The sequence below is a fragment of the Mauremys reevesii genome, linkage group 10 (genome assembly GCF_016161935.1).
Source record: "Mauremys reevesii isolate NIE-2019 linkage group 10, ASM1616193v1, whole genome shotgun sequence".
Taxonomy (NCBI): domain Eukaryota; kingdom Metazoa; phylum Chordata; order Testudines; family Geoemydidae; genus Mauremys; species Mauremys reevesii.
This window is the reverse complement of record NC_052632.1, coordinates 1,159,437-1,176,153: the sequence shown is the minus strand read 5'-3', so window position 1 is coordinate 1,176,153 and position 16,717 is coordinate 1,159,437. Positions and strand designations below refer to the sequence as shown.

Here is a 16,717-nt window from a genome sequence, read left to right as displayed (position 1 = left end):
GTCAGTCCTAGGACCAATCCTATTCAATTTATTCATAAATGATCTGGAGAAAGGGGTAAACAGTGAGGTGGCAAAGTTTGCAGATGATACTAAACTGCTCAAGATAGTTAAGACCAAAGCAGATTGTGAAGAACTTCAAAAAGATCTCACAAAACTAAGTGATTGGGCAACAAAATGGCAAATGAAATTTAATGTGGATAAATGTAAAGTAATGCACATTGGAAAAAATAACCCCAACTATACATACAACATGATGGGGGCTAATTTAGCTACAACGAGTCAGGAAAAAGATCTTGGAGTTATCGTGGATAGTTCTCTGAAGATGTCCACGCAGTGTGCAGAGGCGGTCAAAAAGCAAACAGGATGTTAGGAATCATTAAAAAGGGGATAGAGAATAAGACTGAGAATATATTATTGCCCTTATATAAATCCATGGTACGCCCACATCTCGAATACTGTGTACAGATGTGGTCTCCTCACCTCAAAAAAGATATTCTAGCACTAGAAAAGGTTCAGAAAAGAGCAACTAAAATGATTAGGGGTTTAGAGAGGGTCCCATACGAGGAAAGATTAAAGAGGCTAGGACTCTTCAGTTTGGAAAAGAGAAGACTAAGGGGGGACATGATAGAGGTATATAAAATCATGAGTGATGTTGAGAAAGTGGATAAGGAAAAGTTATTTACTTATTCCCATAATACAAGAACTAGGGGTCACCAAATGAAATTAATAGGCAGCAGGTTTAAAACAAATAAAAGGAAGTTCTTCTTCACGCAGCGCACAGTCAACTTGTGGAACTCCTTACCTGAGGAGGTTGTGAAGGCTAGGACTATAACAATGTTTAAAAGGGGACTGGATAAATTCATGGTGGCTAAGTCCATAAATGGCTATTAGCCAGGATGGGTAAGAATGGTGTCCCTAGCCTCTGTCCGTCAGAGGGTGGAGATGGATGGCAGGAGAGAGATCACTTGATCATTGCCTGTTAGGTTCACTCCCTCAGGGGCACCTGGCATTGGCCGCTGTCGGTAGACAGATACTGGGCTGGATGGACCTTTGGTCTGACCCGGTACGGCCGTTCTTATGTTCTTATGTTTATGTTCTCCTGCCAAAGGAGGTGCCGAATGCACCCAGAGGCACTTCCTGCTCCGCTGAGGGGGAGCCAGGAGTAAAGGGGGTGGGGGGCAGGATTCCCCACACAGGCTCTCCGGCTCCTGGGCTCAGCTCGCAGGGAAGGTGGGTGGGCTTTGGGGGATCCCTGTGTCTGTTTTATGCAGAAGACAGAGAAGGCTGGGGTGGGTGAGGAAACAGGAAAGATTTTGAAGGAGGTGCAGACAAGTTGGTCGCACTGACCCTTTGTTCCTTATGCTCTGTGTCCTGTACAGCAGTTTCTTAGGAGCAGAGGCAAGTCCTTAGATCCCCCGGTCTCTGCTCCGTGCCCCTCACGGTCACTGGGGGAGACTGATGTGCCGCTGAACATGCCTGAGCTGGCCAGAGGCGTTCTTGTGCTCCATGCAGGGAGCCTCCCATTCAATGGACTTGGGGGGGGCCTCCCCACAGTCCTTTGAGCTGGTCCCCACTAAATATGCATGCTCCAATTCAGACAGTTCACTTCCATTTGTGTGGTATTCTTCAGTGTGCTCCCATCGTGCTCACGATTCCTGTGACCCTTTCAGGGTGTGAAAGAATTCAAGTGTGAGGTGTGTGGGCGTGAGTTCACCCTGCAGGCCAACATGAAGCGGCACATGCTCATACACACCAGCGTCCGTCCGTACCAGTGTCACATCTGCTTCAAGACCTTCGTGCAGAAGCAGACCCTCAAGACCCATATGATCGTGCACTCGCCGGTGAAGCCATTCAAATGCAAGGTACCTCTGGGAGCCTCCAAAATCCTTCTGGGGGTGGCCCCCTCATTGGGGCTGACATGCCCCTGTTTCACCTCTGCAGGGCACCAGCCAGCCTGGGCTAAGGTCCCCGTGCCCCCACCTCCGCAGCCCCAAACCGTTCAGCCTGGCCTGCAGCCTCTGCGCCGGGATAGCAGGGGCCGCAGCTCCGCGCTGGGGCCTGTCAGCAGCGCTGGGAGGGGAGTTTGACGTGCATGTGCCCGTGCTGAGCCCCTCACTTTCACGAGCACTAGAATTCACACCCCGTCTCGCCAGCCCGGGACCAGAAGGGGGGTGCGGGTGGAGGGATGAGACGGAAGGTGAGCGGCTAGGTCAGGTCGATGTGGAAAAGGCAGGGGTAGTCAATCTGCAGGGCTTGCTGGAAAGGCGGCCGGTGGTGGGGGCAGTGACGGGGCTGGGGCGTGGCTAACTGGTGGCCTGTTGTTCCCAGGTTTGTGGGAAGTCCTTCAACCGCATGTACAACCTGCTGGGACACATGCACCTGCACGCAGGGAGCAAACCCTTCAAATGCCCCTACTGCTCCAGCAAGTTCAACCTGAAAGGCAACCTGAGCCGGCACATGAAGGTCAAACACGGGGTCATGGACATCAGCCTGGATAGCCAAGGTGGGTGTGGCGGCCTGCTGGGGAATCCAGCATTGACAGGGCACCTGCCAAGAGATCTGGCCAAACCCTGCTGCTGTCTGGCAACCCACTAGCTTGAGGAGCTGGGCTGCACACGGGTCCCTCTGCGGGTCCCAGGCTCCTGGTCCCCGCTGTCGTTAGCCCTCCATTGGGTCACAGCGTGTGCGATGCACACAACTGTGGGCTGCCCCACACATGTCCCTGCAGCACAGAGGCTGTCAGGTGGAAGCTGGCAGTTCGGGCAGTTGAGGCTTCTGGTAGCATCAAGGGTGCATCTCCGCCGTCCCCTCCCTTGGGCTGGGGCTGAGGTGACTGTGTTAGGGGCTGGAATTCTGTATTCCCAGGCTCTGGCTCTCCCTCCCCCAGGGATGGCGAGATGCTTTAGCTGGCTGGTGCTGCAGTGAAATAGCTAACGATGTTGACATTTGTCAGTATTAGTGTTCAGACTCTAGCCTCCAGTGGGACCCCTGCAGCTCGGAGCTGTTGTTTCAAGCTGCCTGCAGCCTCCCTCCATGGGCTGTGCCTGGGTCATGGGTTCTCGTCTAGTGCTGTACGCCCGCTAACGAAAGCTGAGATTCTGCTATACTGCTGCAATTGGAAAACCATCTGCATGGCCCCAGAAGGGCATTGTACCTGGGGTGCTGGCCTGTCTCTCCTGCTGTAGTCACTCTGCCCCAGAGACAGCAGCACGCCATGGGGCAGCCCCTGTCCCACTGGGTGTGAGCGCAAGCTGGGACACAGCACACCCGTGCTGCCTGCCACTCAGGCACAGCGTTACCAAGTCTGAAGCTTGGGCCCGAGAGCAAAGCCACCTGCCACTGCTCCAGGCCCTTGAAGAGACCTTGCCAGTGTGGGTCAGAGCGTGAGGGGAGGGGCTGCCTCCTTTGCCCCCCTTTCCTGGCAGACCAGCTCTGGGCAGGCACGACAGCATCCCCCCCGCACCTGCCAGGAGCATCAGAGACGGTTGTCTAGCTCCCCAGCCCGCCGTGCAGTCCTGAGGGTTTGGGGCCAGCTCTCCAAGGTAGGTGGGTGCCAGAAACGCCTTGCTCCTGGGTGCGCTGCTGGGCCGTGCTCGCTCTGCCCCACCTCGCACACGTGTGTGTTGTTCCCAGATCCCATGATGGAACTGACCGGGGCAGAGCAGACGGAGCTGGATGCCCAGCAGGAAATGGAGGAGTACGACGAGGAGAACGCCTATGACTATGCAGGGGTGGGCAACCCCCCGGACGAGAATGCCCTGACGGAGCAGGCCATGAAGGAAATGGCCTATTACAACATGTTGTAGCTGAGAGACGGGGGCCAGGCCCAGCCAGGTGCAGGGTCACCAGAGGGAGTGACATGGGGAAAACAAGCTCCTGTCCCCCGTTGCAGCATCCACAACCAAAAGCCAGGCTCAGCGGGGCCTGCCCCATGGCACTTGGCTGAGCCCAGGGAAGCTGACACTCCATGGTGAAGGAGGACACGGGGGTGGCTCTGAGCCCTGGCCATGCCAGGCCGGAGCTGGGCTGCAGGAGGCGGTAGCCTTCAGCCACCAGCCCCCAGAGGTGACATACTGAGCCCCTGGCTCCTGAGGCCGTCCAGGCTGGAGTGAGCCTGCAGGCCTCTCACCTGGGTCACCCTCTCTCAGGGCCCTTTCTTGCGCCCCCCCTTGCCCGGGGGAAGAGCCGAGAGCCCTGTGTTCATTCCTGCCTGCGGTCTCGGCCGTGCAGGGTGAGCATAGTGCTCAGGCTGGGGCTCCTGGGCTCTGCCCCGGGGTGCACCAGAAGAGAGGCTCTCTGGCCCCCATGCTTGAAGCCCCAGGAAAGACGTGGTCCAGAACCTGCTGAGCATTAATTATATTCTACCTCCTCCCTAGTCTGCTGTGGTGGGGACTGCAGCCCAATCCTACCTAGGAGACACTTGGACTCACCCCACAGCCAATCCCACTTTATCCCCCCCTCTGGGCTCCGCAGCCGCCCCCCACCCCACGAAGCAGCCATGCACAGGGGGCTCTCGCTCTCCTCCCTCGGCCCACCCTGGGGCCAGGAACGCTTGCTCTGGCATCACCCGGCAGAGGTGCTGCTGCAAAGCAGAGCTGGGGCCGGCCCTGTACACATAGAATATTTTCTTACCGACCCCTGGGGGAGGCTGGGGGCTGGGCACTGTGTTTAAAGGACAGACCTGTACAAAGCTGAGAAATGGTGGTATTTTGAAAGTAATTTATTTTTTTCAGGTGCGCTGAGCGGTTAAAGGATAAATCCAACCACCTTCCTTTGTAAAGCTGTGTAACGCGTGTGTGAGCTGGGGGTGCAGGGCTCCCAGGGGAGAGCACATCCTGCACGGGCACCCTGTGGGGCCCTGAGGTGCTGTCACTCCCTGAAGGAAAGTGACCGTGTTTGCCTGCTGCCCATGAAGATGGGCCTAGGGAACCCAAGGGGAGGGTGGTGGAAGAAGGCACTGTCCTTCCCTAGTCCGCTGCTTGGGGAGGGGAGTTCTGCCCTGTGGCTGGAGTAACTGCAGAGGCCCAGCCCTCCCAGGCAGTGGTGCCAAGGAGGTTAACCCTGGGGGCAGGAGCTGGGGCTGTTACGGGGAACTGTGGGCTCCAGCCTAGCCCAGCCGGAATGACATCTCTGCTAAAAGTCAATGGCCCAAGAGGTGCAGGAACCTGCCTGGGGGGGTGTGCCTGGGAGCCAGCGCTGCCCCTGAAGTGCAAGATCCAGTAAGGCCTGGAGTGAGGACAGAGGCTGGAACTGTGTGGAAACAGCAGTTAAGGAGGTAAAGCCCAGCACTGGCTGCTGGGCTGGAGAAGGCAGCCTGTGGGGAGAAGCAGAGACCCTGCCTCCATACTGCCCCCTGCATGGGCTTGGGGCAGCAGTCGAGGCCAGAGTTATGGTCCAAGCAAGGCTGGCGCTTGGCAGGGCAGCTGCTCTTTGAGGGCTCCAGGGCTGAACACATGGGAAGAGACTTTGCCAGCTCAGGACTATGTGGCCCTGGCCCAGTGCAAGCACAGAGGGACCAGGCCCCAGCTGGGAGGTGAGCATCAGCTCCCCCCTGCCCCAGGGGAGGGGCAGGGGCTAGGCCACAGCCAAGCTAACCTAGCCTGCTGAGCAATGCCCTGGCCAGGCCCTACGGGGGGAGCTCAGCCACTGGCAGCTCCAGCTTTGAGGTCACTTTCCCCCTGCCACAACAATGCTGAGGGACTCTCAAAGCTGCTCAAGAACTAGGTATCAATTCAGCCCTAGCTGCCAGTGCTGGCCCACGTTCCTTGCAGGGTCCGGGGTGCTCCTCTCCCCTTGCAAGCCGCCTGTGTCCCCACTTACCAGCCTGCAGCCTTCACCCTGCGCTGCAGCACAGCTGAGCCCAGAAGAGGGAAGGTGGAGCCAAGTTCTCTACAGAGCCTCTGCTAGAGGAGCTGCTCCGAGCCCTCGCAGGCAGGCCTGGCCCGGGGGCCGAGAGGCAGGTTGAGCGGAGGACAGCAGCAGTGTGTGCAGCTCCTGTTGTCACTGCACGGTGTGCACAGCACAGGCACTAACGCTCTCTCCCTGGGAGAGCTGTTTAACAATCCTTCTAGGTAACGGCCTTTACCTGGGTGAGCTCCCAGGCCTGGCCCTGCAGGCGAATGTGGGAGCTTGCTAGGGCCTCCCAGCCCAGCCCAGCCCAGCCGGCCAGAGAGGGGAATGTGTCACCGGGGCCAGCAAGGCAACCATGGGGGGGTGGAGTAGCTGCAACGTGCCAGGGACCTGTTAAGCCTTTCTGGGCAGCAGAGAGCAGGAGGGCAGCTGGGTGAAAAGGTTTATTAGCTACACTTGGCACCATGAGGTCAGAGGAGGTTACATAAATTAAGCACACGACTGGCAGCGCTGGCCAGGCCTGGCCATAAGGCCCTGGCACTCGCGCTCCTAGAAATACTTTAAAAAACGTTATAAAAACTAATCTGAGTGTTCCTGGGCCCAGTCCATGAGCTCAGAGCAGCATTAGCTCCTACCTGTTAAAAATGAGGTAAACCGCCTGGCTCTGGTGCCGCTACAGCTGGACGGACACCCCCACCCCCACCCCAAGCAGCCCCTCGCCTCTACTGCTTGCCCAGGGCTGTGTCCAAGTTGTTCTTGATTGTGTCCAGGAAGTCCGTGGTGTTCATGTAGTGCTCGTTCAGCTTCACGCTGAAAGACAAGGGCAGAGGGTCAGGGGGGACTGCCCCTGCAGCCGCTCCCACTGCCAGCGCAGCCCCTGCAGCCGCTCCCACTGCCAGCGCAGCCCCTGGGGCAGCTGGCCTGGCTGACCGGGGGCAGACACAGGCCCCGGCAGCCGCTCCCACTGCCAGCGCAGCCCCTGGGGCGGCTGGCCTGGCTGACCGGGGGCGGACACAGGCCCCGGCAGCCTCTCCCACTGCCAGCGCAGCCCCTGCAGCCTCTCCCAGTGCCAGCGCAGCCCCGGCAGCCTCTCCCAGTGCCAGCGCAGCCCCTGGGGCGGCTGGCCTGGCTGACCGGGGGCGGACACGGGCCCCGGCAGCCTCTCCCAGTGCCAGCGCAGCCCCTGGGGCGTCTGGCCTGGCTGACCGGGGGCGGATACAGGCCCCGGCAGCCTCTCCCAGTGCCAGCGCAGCCCCTGGGGCGGCTGGCCTGGCTGACCGGGGGCGGATACAGGCCCCAGCAGCCTCTCCCACTGCCAGCGCAGCCCCTGGGGCGTCTGGCCTGGCTGACCGGGGGCGGATACAGGCCCCGGCAGCCTCTCCCACTGCCAGCGCAGCCCCTGGGGCGGCTGGCCTGGCTGACCGGGGGCGGACACAGGCCCCGGCAGCCTCCTGCCCCACTGTATCTGCTGTGTGAGAGTCAAGCCTCCAGCTCCTCCCAGAGCCACTGGGGCCCAATTCCCAGCACAAGAGCACCCCCACAAGCCCGACAGCTCAGGCTGCAGGTGCTGCAGAGCTGGCTGGGACAAAGGTATCACCCACCCCCTGCAGCACTGGCCTTTTGGTGGTGCTGAAGGGCTGCAGGTGGGAGCTGGACAGCAGGAGCAGCAGTGCAGTGTGTGATCAGAGCACTCAGCCCCCCCATGAGTCACTCACTTGCTGAGCCCATGGATGCAGCCTGCGAGGTCCTTTGTCATAGCTCCACTCTCCACCGTCTCCACGCAGACCTTCTCCAGAGTCTGAGCAAACCTGGCGGGGAGACAGCACGGTCACAGCCTGCACCCCTCCTTCCCTCCCTGCTGCAGCCTGTCCTCCCGAAGGCCCTCTGGTCTCAGGGCTGGCCAAGGAGCCGTGTTACCCTGACACGGGGGCCAGCCAGGCTCCTTCCACACAAGCAACCCGGGGCCTGGTACAGTCACAGGCCACATTAGCCCCAAAGAGGGTGTCAGCCCCCCAGCAGCTGAGGCAAGGCTCCAGGATCACAGAGTTACAGCCCTGCCCCCAGGCTGGTGCTCCGGCGCAATGCTTACGTCATGAGATCCGGGTTACTGTCCAGCTTGCCTCTGTGCTCCAGGCCACGCGTCCAGGCAAAGATGCTGGCAATGGGGTTAGTGCTGGTGGGTCGTCCCTGTGGGGGGACAGAACATCAGAACACCTAGTGCCAGGGAGACACTGGCCCGACCCAGCACCCCGAGGCTCTGGGCAGCCTGCAGTAAGCAGTGCACCCGCCTCCCCCCGCAGAGCTGTCAGGAGGGACCCTGGATCCCACCCCACACCTGGCAGGCTCAGGGCAGGGACATAGGCCAGGCCCCGGCCCCAGCCCCTCCCTCACCCGGGGGGTGAACACGGACTCTCCACGCACTGCACTGGGCCCAGGCGGGGGCAGCACCCACCTTCTGGTGCTCCCGGTAGTGGCGGGTGACAGTGCCATGGGCTGCCTCAGCTTCTATGGTCTTTCCATCGGGGCACACCAGGACGGAGGTCATCAGGCCCAGGGAACCGAACCCTAGAACACAAGGCAGAGTCCGCTCAGGAGAAGTCCCGGGAGGCCGCACTGGCAGATCCTGCAGGGAGATGCCCTGGGCACAAGGCTGCCCTCACCAGCCAGGCCAAGCAGCAGGGCCTCAGCCCCCAGCCCCTCCCCACAGCAGGGGCTGGGTGTGGTGGCCCCCACACCCAGCATTACCTTGGGCCAGGATGTCCGACTGGACGTCCCCGTCGTAGTTCTTACAGGCCCAGGCGAAGCCGCCGGAGGATTTCAGCACCTGGGCCACCATGTCATCAATGAGCCGGTGCTCATACCAGATCTTCAGCTTGTCAAACTCCGTCTTGTAGTGCCTGGGGAGCCGAGAGCGGGGTCACCGGGAGCCCCTGCCCCCACCCAGAGACCCCCACAGCTCAGACAGGATGTGCAGTGCTGGGTATCCCATAAACCCCTCTGCATCTCCCCAAGGGTGGCTGCTTCTAGACACTGGCTATAAACAGCTTCATGGGCCTTGGAAATAATAGCACCAGGGCCTGGCCTCCAGCCTGGACTGCCCCCAGAGAGCCACTCCTGCAGGGCTGCTACCATACAGTATGCTGGTCCTGCCCTCCTCAGCAGGGGGCGCTGTAGGGAGCGGGGCAGGAGGGCAGTGCCAGGGCCCCCTCCCAGCAGGGGGCGCTGTAAGGAGTGAGGCAGGGCCAGGGTCCGTCCCCCCCCACAGCAGGGGGCGCTGTAGGGAGCGGGACTGGACCAGGCCCTGCCCCAGCAGAGGGTGCTATAGGGAGCGGGGCTGGGGGGCAGTGCCAGGCCCCCCAGCAGGGGGCGCTATAGGGAGCGGGGCTGTGCCAGGCCCCCCAGCAGGGGGCGCTGTAGGGAGGGGGGCAGTGCCGGGGGCACAGCTCAGGGACTCCGCAGGGAAGGGCTCAGGACAGGTCGTGCCCTACTTGTCGAAGATCTCCTGGAAGATGTCTTTGAAGCGCCCATCGTAGGCCTTGAGGATGGTGTTCTTGGTGCTCATGTAGAGGGGCAACTTCTTCTGGATGGCGTACTGGAAGCAGCTGTGCGCGAAGCCGGAGATAGACTGCAAGGGAGGGAGGGCCGGCCAGTGACTCCCTCAGCGCCAGCTGCAGGCGCCACGGGGCAGGGGAGGGGGCAGCTGAGGCTCCTGGCAGCTGCCTTTGGCCTGGTCCAGGCAGCCCCCGATGGGCTCAGGCCTCGTCTGGGCGAGGCAGGAGCAGGGCAGCGTCACTCACCAGTTGTGTGTGGGGGGGGGGGGGGGGGGCTGGGGAGTGTTAAGGTCACTTAGTCCAACTGCCAGCGCCCAGGGGAGAGAAGGAGCCCGTCCCCCAGGCAGGGCTTGGCTCCCACACTCAGCCTACAGCCCCGGCCCAGACCCCTCATTGCAGCCACGGGCTGGCTCCTCAGGGCTGTGCTAGGCCAGAAGGGGAATCGGACGGGGCTCCTGCTAGCCAGGAAGGGCACAGCCCCATGCCAAGAGGGGCTGCCAGCAACAGCTGCTCCCACCCCAGGCCCTCCCCGCAGTGCCAGGCCTGGCGAACACCCCGGCAGCGCCCGCCTGCCTCTCACCTCGTCCGTGTTGTACATGCCCATGCCAACACCCCCGCCGGGGAAGTTGAAAACCTCCCACTCCTTCGCGGCACTGCCGTCCTTCGGGGTGAACACCATCCTGAACGTCCCGGACCGGTCCACAACGAAGTCCGTGGCCTTGTACTGAACAGGGACAGGCCAAAGAGTTACGCTCCGCAACCGCTGCACCCACCCGCCCCGAGCCCCCGCCTGCAGTCGCTGCCAGCACCCCCCTGCTGCGCCGTGGGCACACAGTGCCTGCCGCCATCCAGCCGCCCCCAGCCCCCCAGCGGCAGGCTCACCTGGTCGCCATGGGCGTGTCTGCCGATGGTGATGGGCTTGGTCCAGCCCGGGACCAGGCGGGGAATGTTCTTGCAGATGATGGGCTCCCTGAAGACAGTCCCGCCCAGGATGTTTCGGATCGTGCCGTTGGGGCTCTTCCACATCTTCTTCAGCTTGAATTCTAAAATCAAGGGGGGGTAAGATGTGCCATGCCCCCCCCACACACACACACACACAGCCCCCTCCCCCGCCAGGCACCCTGGCAGCCCAACCCCAAGCCAGCCCCTGCAGCAGCACGGGTAGGTGTCACGCTGCCCAGGGACTGCTAGAACCACGGCATCTGTCTGCACCGGGGTCAGTGCTGGGACCCAGTCAGGAGGCAGAGCAGACAGAGGTGCCTCTGCCTGCCCCAGCCAGGGACTCTGGGCAGCACGAGAACCCAGAGGCTGGAGCTGCCCCTCCACAGGCCCCAGGAACAAGTACAGCAAGCGCCCCACAGTGAGCAGCCCAGCCCCCCAAGCCCAGCTCACATGGAGTCCGAGCCCCACTCCATAGTGAGATGTGGCCTCGCTGCCCAGGGTCCCCTGTCCGCCCCCTCCCCGGCAGCCTGCCCTCTGCACCTTCCACTCTGGCTTCATCAGGCGTGATGGTGGCGCATTTCACGGCCACGCTGTACTTCTGGGTAGCCAGCGCCGAGTCGATGGTGACCTGGTCGTCCGTCTGGTCCCGGTTTGGCAGGCCCAAATCGAAGTACTTCAGCTGCACGTCGACGTTGGGCAGGATCAGCTGGAGGACAGGGTGGGGAGAGGGTGTGCTCAGTGGGGGCACTGTGCCATGGAGCCGGGGTGCCCAGAACACACTGGCACCCAGGGAGTGGGGCAGCCCAGCGGGCTGTGTCCGAGCTGCCACGGGGGCTGGGAAGGCTGCTCCTGGAGCCACGCCCTCGCCCCGGTACAGACGCGCTGGGGCTGAGGGCAGGAAGCAGTGACGCCGCCTTGGTGCTGCCGCTCCGCTCCCCTCCCGCAGCTGGGGCCACTTCCGGGCTCTCACTCAGGAAGCTGCAAAGCCCACGAGGGGAGGTTCTCAGACACCTGTTTCCTGGCTGGGGACAGCAGCAGGTTCGAGGGAAGCCGGGATCCATGGGGCAAGACTGCATCCTCTCCTGGGAGCTTCAGAAACCCCAGCACTCCCACCAGCCACAGCCGCCTAGACAAAGCCTGTGTTCTGGCCACATTTGTGCTGCCGAAGTAGCAAGGGGAGCCGACAGCTCGCCCACAGGCGGCAGGGATGGGGGCATGGACCTGAGCTGCTGGTGTATGTGAAACCTGGCCAGTCACCGCGCCCGCAGAGAACCCAGCATCAGGAGGCAAACGAGTCTCATCCCCCTCCCCAGAGCCTGGGTCCTATGCCACACGGGGGGCCACCACAGAGCTCTCCCACCCCGCAGACCATCCACTGCCCCCAGCACTACCTTCTCCTTGATGAACTCCCAGATGATCCGCGTCATCTCGTCCCCATCCATCTCCACCACTGGCTTGGCCACCTTGATCCGTTTGTCAGCATCTAGGCAGAAGCACCATGGCTGTCAGAGCACCTGCCACCTGGGAGCAGAGGCTGCCCCTGACCCCAGCCATCTGCCCGGCCCAAGCCGCCCCCAGCTTGCAGCAGCGTAGGCTGGGCGGGCGGCTGCGTGGGAGGTAGGGAGCCCAGCCTCCAGCCGAGGGAGCCCTGTCCGGGTTTATCTCCGCAATTCCCCGTCCTGATTCAAACACGCTGGGTTGCAGCCAGAGCTCCTTGAACTGAGAAGCCCCATGGTCAGGGGCCAGATCCAGCTCCAACTGCCCCAAGGGAACCCATCAAGACATTGCCAGGCTCCTCCAGCAGCACGCGTCACCCAGGGACGGGGGCCTCTGGAGCCCAGCCAGCCCAAACTCTGCCTGGCCAAATGGGGCATCATGCCTCCCCCCTCTCCTCCCACCAGCTGGCACCAAGGGCAAAGCGCTGCTCCACATGCCCAGGCGGTGACCTAGGGACACACGAACGGCCTCTCAGTGCGGCTCATTCTCGCCTGGGATCCAGGGCGGCAGCTGATCCCGTCTAAAGGGAAAGTGAATTAAACACACGCTGGGAGACTCTAATCCTGACTCCAGCCCAGGGCCTGCTGCCAGCTCCCTGCTCTCAGCTCTAAGCCACAGACTTTCCGAGCAGCGAGAAACCAGCCCTTCCACTCCCAGCGCATGAGCTGCAGCAGAAGGCAGCTGATCTCCAGCCTCCAGCACACAGTGCAGCTGGGCAGAGCAGGGGAATGCACCCAGGCACCCACATGGCCACCGGGAGAGAGACCCAGGGCTGATCTCTACAGCTCGGAAAGGGCATTAGCAGGGCGAGCGCCTTCCCAGGCAGCTCCGGGCCCACTGCCAGCCATGGCACAAAGGGGCCTGTTCCATTTCACAGCCCAGAGGGGGAGGGGACGAAGGCAGAATTCACAGCAGGGGCCACGCACACAAGGCTTTTGGAAGCCCCTTTCTTCCCCCTCCTGCCCCTTGAAATCCAGAGCTCTAGGCCAGGCCCAAGGGTCCGATGCCCTTGAAGTCCTTGGACGACCTTAGCGGAGCAGGTTCCTTTCCCACAGGTCACCAGCTGAACAGCCCAGAACCGGCTTCCCGCGGCTGGGCGCCAGCAGTGCCCGAGATCTGCAGCCCGGAGAGCCAGGCCTGGTGCCCTGGGTCACACCAGAGAACGCGGCCAGCAGGACCCCAGAACCCAGACCGGCCGAGCAGGGGGCTGGAGAACAGTCTCCTGCTCTGAACGCAGGTTACGGGGGTTACTAGGACCCAGGCATCCGGCGCTGCAGCCTGGGCCTGTCTAGACCACTGCTCCCGGGGAGCTCCCAGGCCGGAGCGAGACGTCCTCTGCCCCAGCTGCACGGCAAGCCCCAGGCCCAGGCGGGCCCGGCCCACGGAGCTCCCACGCGAGCTGCAGCCATTCTGGGAGGGCAGCTGCTGGCCCCCCGGGCCCGGGGCGAGCACCCCGCCCGCCCCGGCGGAGGGAGCAGGTCCCAGCCCGCCCCGGAGCCCCGCTGCTGCCAGGGCCAGTGTCACTGCCACGCTCCAGGGAGCCGCGCGGGACGGACAGCGGGGCACCGGGCCGGAGCTCCCAGCACCGCACGTCGGGCGGGGAGCGCGGGATGCCAAGGGGACCCGGCCCCGTCGGGCGCGGAAGCAGGGCTGGGCGGGGGCTCCGAGCACCTGGCCGCCCGGGGCAGGTCTGGGGAGACCCACCCCCCGCGCAGAACAAGGCCGGGCGGACGCCGGGCAGCCCCGGGGACCCGGCGCCGCTAGGCGGGGCAGAGCCCGGGCGGCCCAAGGTCGCCGGCAGCGTCGGGGGAGCAGCCGGGGCCCGGGACCCACCCGGGGGGAGCGCGCGCGGGGGCCCCTCCCAGCTCCCCTCGGCCGGGCCGGGCCGGCAGCCGCCTCTGCCCTTCAAGTCACCCCGCGCCCTTCCCCCGCCCGGGGCCGCCCCCGACTCACAGTGGCGCCGCGGCTGCTGCGCGCCCGGCGCCGGGGCCAGGGCGGCGGGGAGGCGGCTCAGGCCGGGCGCGGCGCGGCAGAGCGCGGGGGCTGCGCCGAGGTATCGCGCCATCGCGGGACAGGAGCCGGGCAGCGCTGGCCGCGCACTCCGGAGCGGCCGGGACACGTGAGCGGGCCCCGCCCGGCCTGGCGCCTCCGCGCATTGGGCGGCGCGGCGCGGCCCGGCCCCTCCCCGGGGCGGAGCGCGGCCCCCGGCCCGGCCGCTCCCTGCGCCACGTGCGTCCCTTGTTCCCGGCCCCGGCCCCGGCCCTGGGCCTGGGGGTCTCGCGTCCCTTCGGCCTGGCTGCGCCCACCCCCCCCGGGAGACCCGGACCCCGAGCGCCCCCTCTGCCCCCCCGCCGGGAGACTCCCCCTCTCCCCGGACACCCCCGCCGGGAGCTCCCACCGGACACTCGCCTCCGCTGGGAGACCCCCCTGCCCCACTCGCGCCGCCGGAGACCCGGAGCCCCCTCTGCCCCCGGGCCGGACCCTCCCCCGCCGGGAGACCCGGACCCCGATCCCTCCTCTGCCCCCAAGCCCCCAGTCACACCCTGATCCCCCTCCCCAGTTAGACCCAGGCCCCCAGATGTGCTCAGGTAGAGAGGGACCATGACCCCGTCTCTAACAGGTGATTTCACAGTCTGTTCATAACCCTCCCCCAGGACCTGGGGTGGGCATCTGCCCCCCCACCATTAGCGCCTCCACTGCTGCTTCCGAGCCCTCTCCCCCAGCTCTTTTCTCCGGGCCACCGGGCCTGTATCTCTGGACCAGCTCAGCCCCTTCCATCTCCTGTCTCTGGTTCTCTTCCTGGCAAGGAGCCCTGGATAGGGGCATTGGGGGTCCCACCTCTCAGCCCCCTCCCCCCCTCTGCTGGAACAGGGCCCCAAACCTCGGGCCACCCCAGCTCTCCAGGCTGCAGCAGCTCTAGGATGGAGGGGCCCAGAGATGAGTGCAGGATCTGGCCATGGCCCAGAGCCCTAAGAGAGGGACTCTCCCCGCCCAGGTCCAGAGCCCTGGGATTGAGGGGTCTGCAGCTGCGCTCGGTACCCCCAGGGCACGGCCTGTCCCTATGTCACTAACCTCTTCAGGGAGCAAGTCCCCCATTTCCCCAGCAGGGTCTCCTCCCCCGAGGAGCCCTTTCCCACCAAGGGCTGCTGCTTTCCTACCGACAAGCTGTGTGCATGGGGCCCCTGTGCCGGCAGTGCTGGGGTGGGGTTTGGGGAGTGGTGTTGGAGCTCCATGGGGGGTGCTGTAGGGAGGTTCATGTCCAGGCACAAGGGAGCCTGAATGGAGGCTCTGCCCACCAAAAGGAAAAAGGTTCTTGGGCGGAATGGGTGCAGACACCGCCTGGTTTGGGGCTGGGATAAGGACCAGTCTCCAGGAGGCAGTCTCGCCCCCCCACCCCACTGCTAGTCTTCACCACGCAGTCCTGCTTCCCCAGGGGCCCAGCCCAGAGTTCCTCAGTCCCCGAGGCTGCGTGGCTGGGCTTACACAAATGGGGCTTCCCTTCCTCAGAGCTGGCTGCGGGAGGAGCCGGTGCAGAGCCAGCGTGTGTGCTGCCAGACAGAGCGTCCCAAGGACGCAGGCAGCCGTCAGTAAACAGCATCAAAGCAGGGGACAAAGGGCAGACAGCATGTGCAGCTTCCAGCAGTGACTACTGGCTTGGCTATGCACTCCCCACCCAGGGACTTGGCGGAGGGGGGGTGGCAGCTGCAGGGACAGACTCAGGCCCTCACTTGCTGGGTTGTGGTTGTTGGTGCTGCTCACTGCCAGGGAATGAGAAGGGGCAGACGGGCAAGTGAAGGCAGGAGGGGCTCCGGGGGGCACCTTCTCCTGTAAGTGAGTGTCTGTTACGGAGTCCCCGGGCGCTGCTCTGGAACTGCTCCCCACAAAGCCAGGCAGGACTCTGGGGAGCCTCCTCTCCCTTGGAGCAGCCTGTCTGCAGGGCAAGAAGCTCACACGGCTTCACCTCCTGGGTCTGACCTTGGAGCATTCAGCATCCTCTGCCCCTCCGTGCGCTTCCCACAGCGAGTCTGCCCAGGCGGGGTCCTGGGGAAGCCAGAGGGTCCTGCACCCCCACTTTGCAGTCAGACGTGACTCTCAGCCAGCCAGTAACACAGAGGTTTATTCGATGACAGGAACACAGATTAAAACAGAGCTTGTAGGTACAGAGAACGGGACCCCTTAGCCGGGTCCATTCTGGGGAGCAGCGAGCCAGACACCCACATCTGCCCTCACTCCTCATCCCCAGCCAGTTCCAGACTGAAACCCCCTCCAGCCCCTCCTCTCTGCTGAGTTCCTTTCCCAGGCCAGGAGGTCACCTGACCTCTTTGCTCTCCAACACCTTTATCTATCTCCTTGGAGAGGGGAAGGGCCCTGGCCATCAGTTGCCAGGAGACAGTCTCGGCCATTTATGCACACTGGCCCTTTGCTCTGCAACAATCTCACCCCCTGGAAACTTCAGAAATGCACAGGGGAAACTGAGGCACGCACACAGTGTTCGGAGGAAACATTAAGAACAGTCCCACTTCGTCACAGTGTCAAGGGCCCAGTCTCAGCACCCGTGTCAAGCGGCTGCATGCGCCCTCCACATGCCGTGTGACTGAGCTTGGCTGCCTTGGAGGCCCTGGGCAGAGGGCACTGGCTCGACACCCAGCACTGCAGCAAGAGACACTGGGCTCTCACCAGCCAGCACCACAGCAAGGAGCATGTGGAAATTCGCCCCCCCCCCCCAGCCAGCACTCCCCAGGGCTGGGGGCTGCTGCTGGTGCAGCTATCAGTGTCCTAAACAAATGTCCTTTGGTTTGTAAGGGCCCTTTCCCTGCATTGCTTATGCCTTGGCATCCGCACAGGGCACAGCAGCTGCCTGCCTGCCGGCGCCTCCA

The 16,717-nt window shown here is 63.4% G+C and overlaps 2 protein-coding genes across 2 annotated transcripts in view; one reads left to right on the top strand and one right to left on the bottom strand.

The window, feature by feature from the left end:
* Window positions 1–4,767, top strand: part of ZNF710 (zinc finger protein 710) — a 44,026-nt gene extending 39,259 nt beyond the window's left edge. The window contains exons 3-5 of the mRNA XM_039491630.1: window positions 1,671–1,862; window positions 2,329–2,503; window positions 3,634–4,767. Coding sequence (XP_039347564.1) covers window positions 1,671–1,862; window positions 2,329–2,503; window positions 3,634–3,806 — 540 coding nt within the window. The 3' untranslated portion in view covers window positions 3,807–4,767. The remainder of the gene's footprint in view (window positions 1–1,670; window positions 1,863–2,328; window positions 2,504–3,633) is intronic.
* A 1,054-nt stretch (window positions 4,768–5,821) lies between these two features.
* On the bottom strand, window positions 5,822–13,929 carry IDH2 (isocitrate dehydrogenase (NADP(+)) 2). The gene is made up of 11 exons (XM_039491631.1): window positions 13,794–13,929; window positions 11,735–11,826; window positions 10,884–11,049; window positions 10,284–10,444; window positions 9,982–10,125; window positions 9,339–9,475; window positions 8,596–8,747; window positions 8,303–8,415; window positions 7,940–8,037; window positions 7,566–7,658; window positions 5,822–6,660 (listed from the first exon to the last, which is right to left on the bottom strand). The coding sequence occupies exons 1-11, from the start codon at window positions 13,903–13,905 to the stop codon at window positions 6,573–6,575; spliced, it is 1,356 nt and encodes a 451-aa protein (XP_039347565.1). The 5' UTR covers window positions 13,906–13,929; the 3' UTR covers window positions 5,822–6,572.
* Window positions 13,930–16,717: the final 2,788 nt, after the last annotated feature.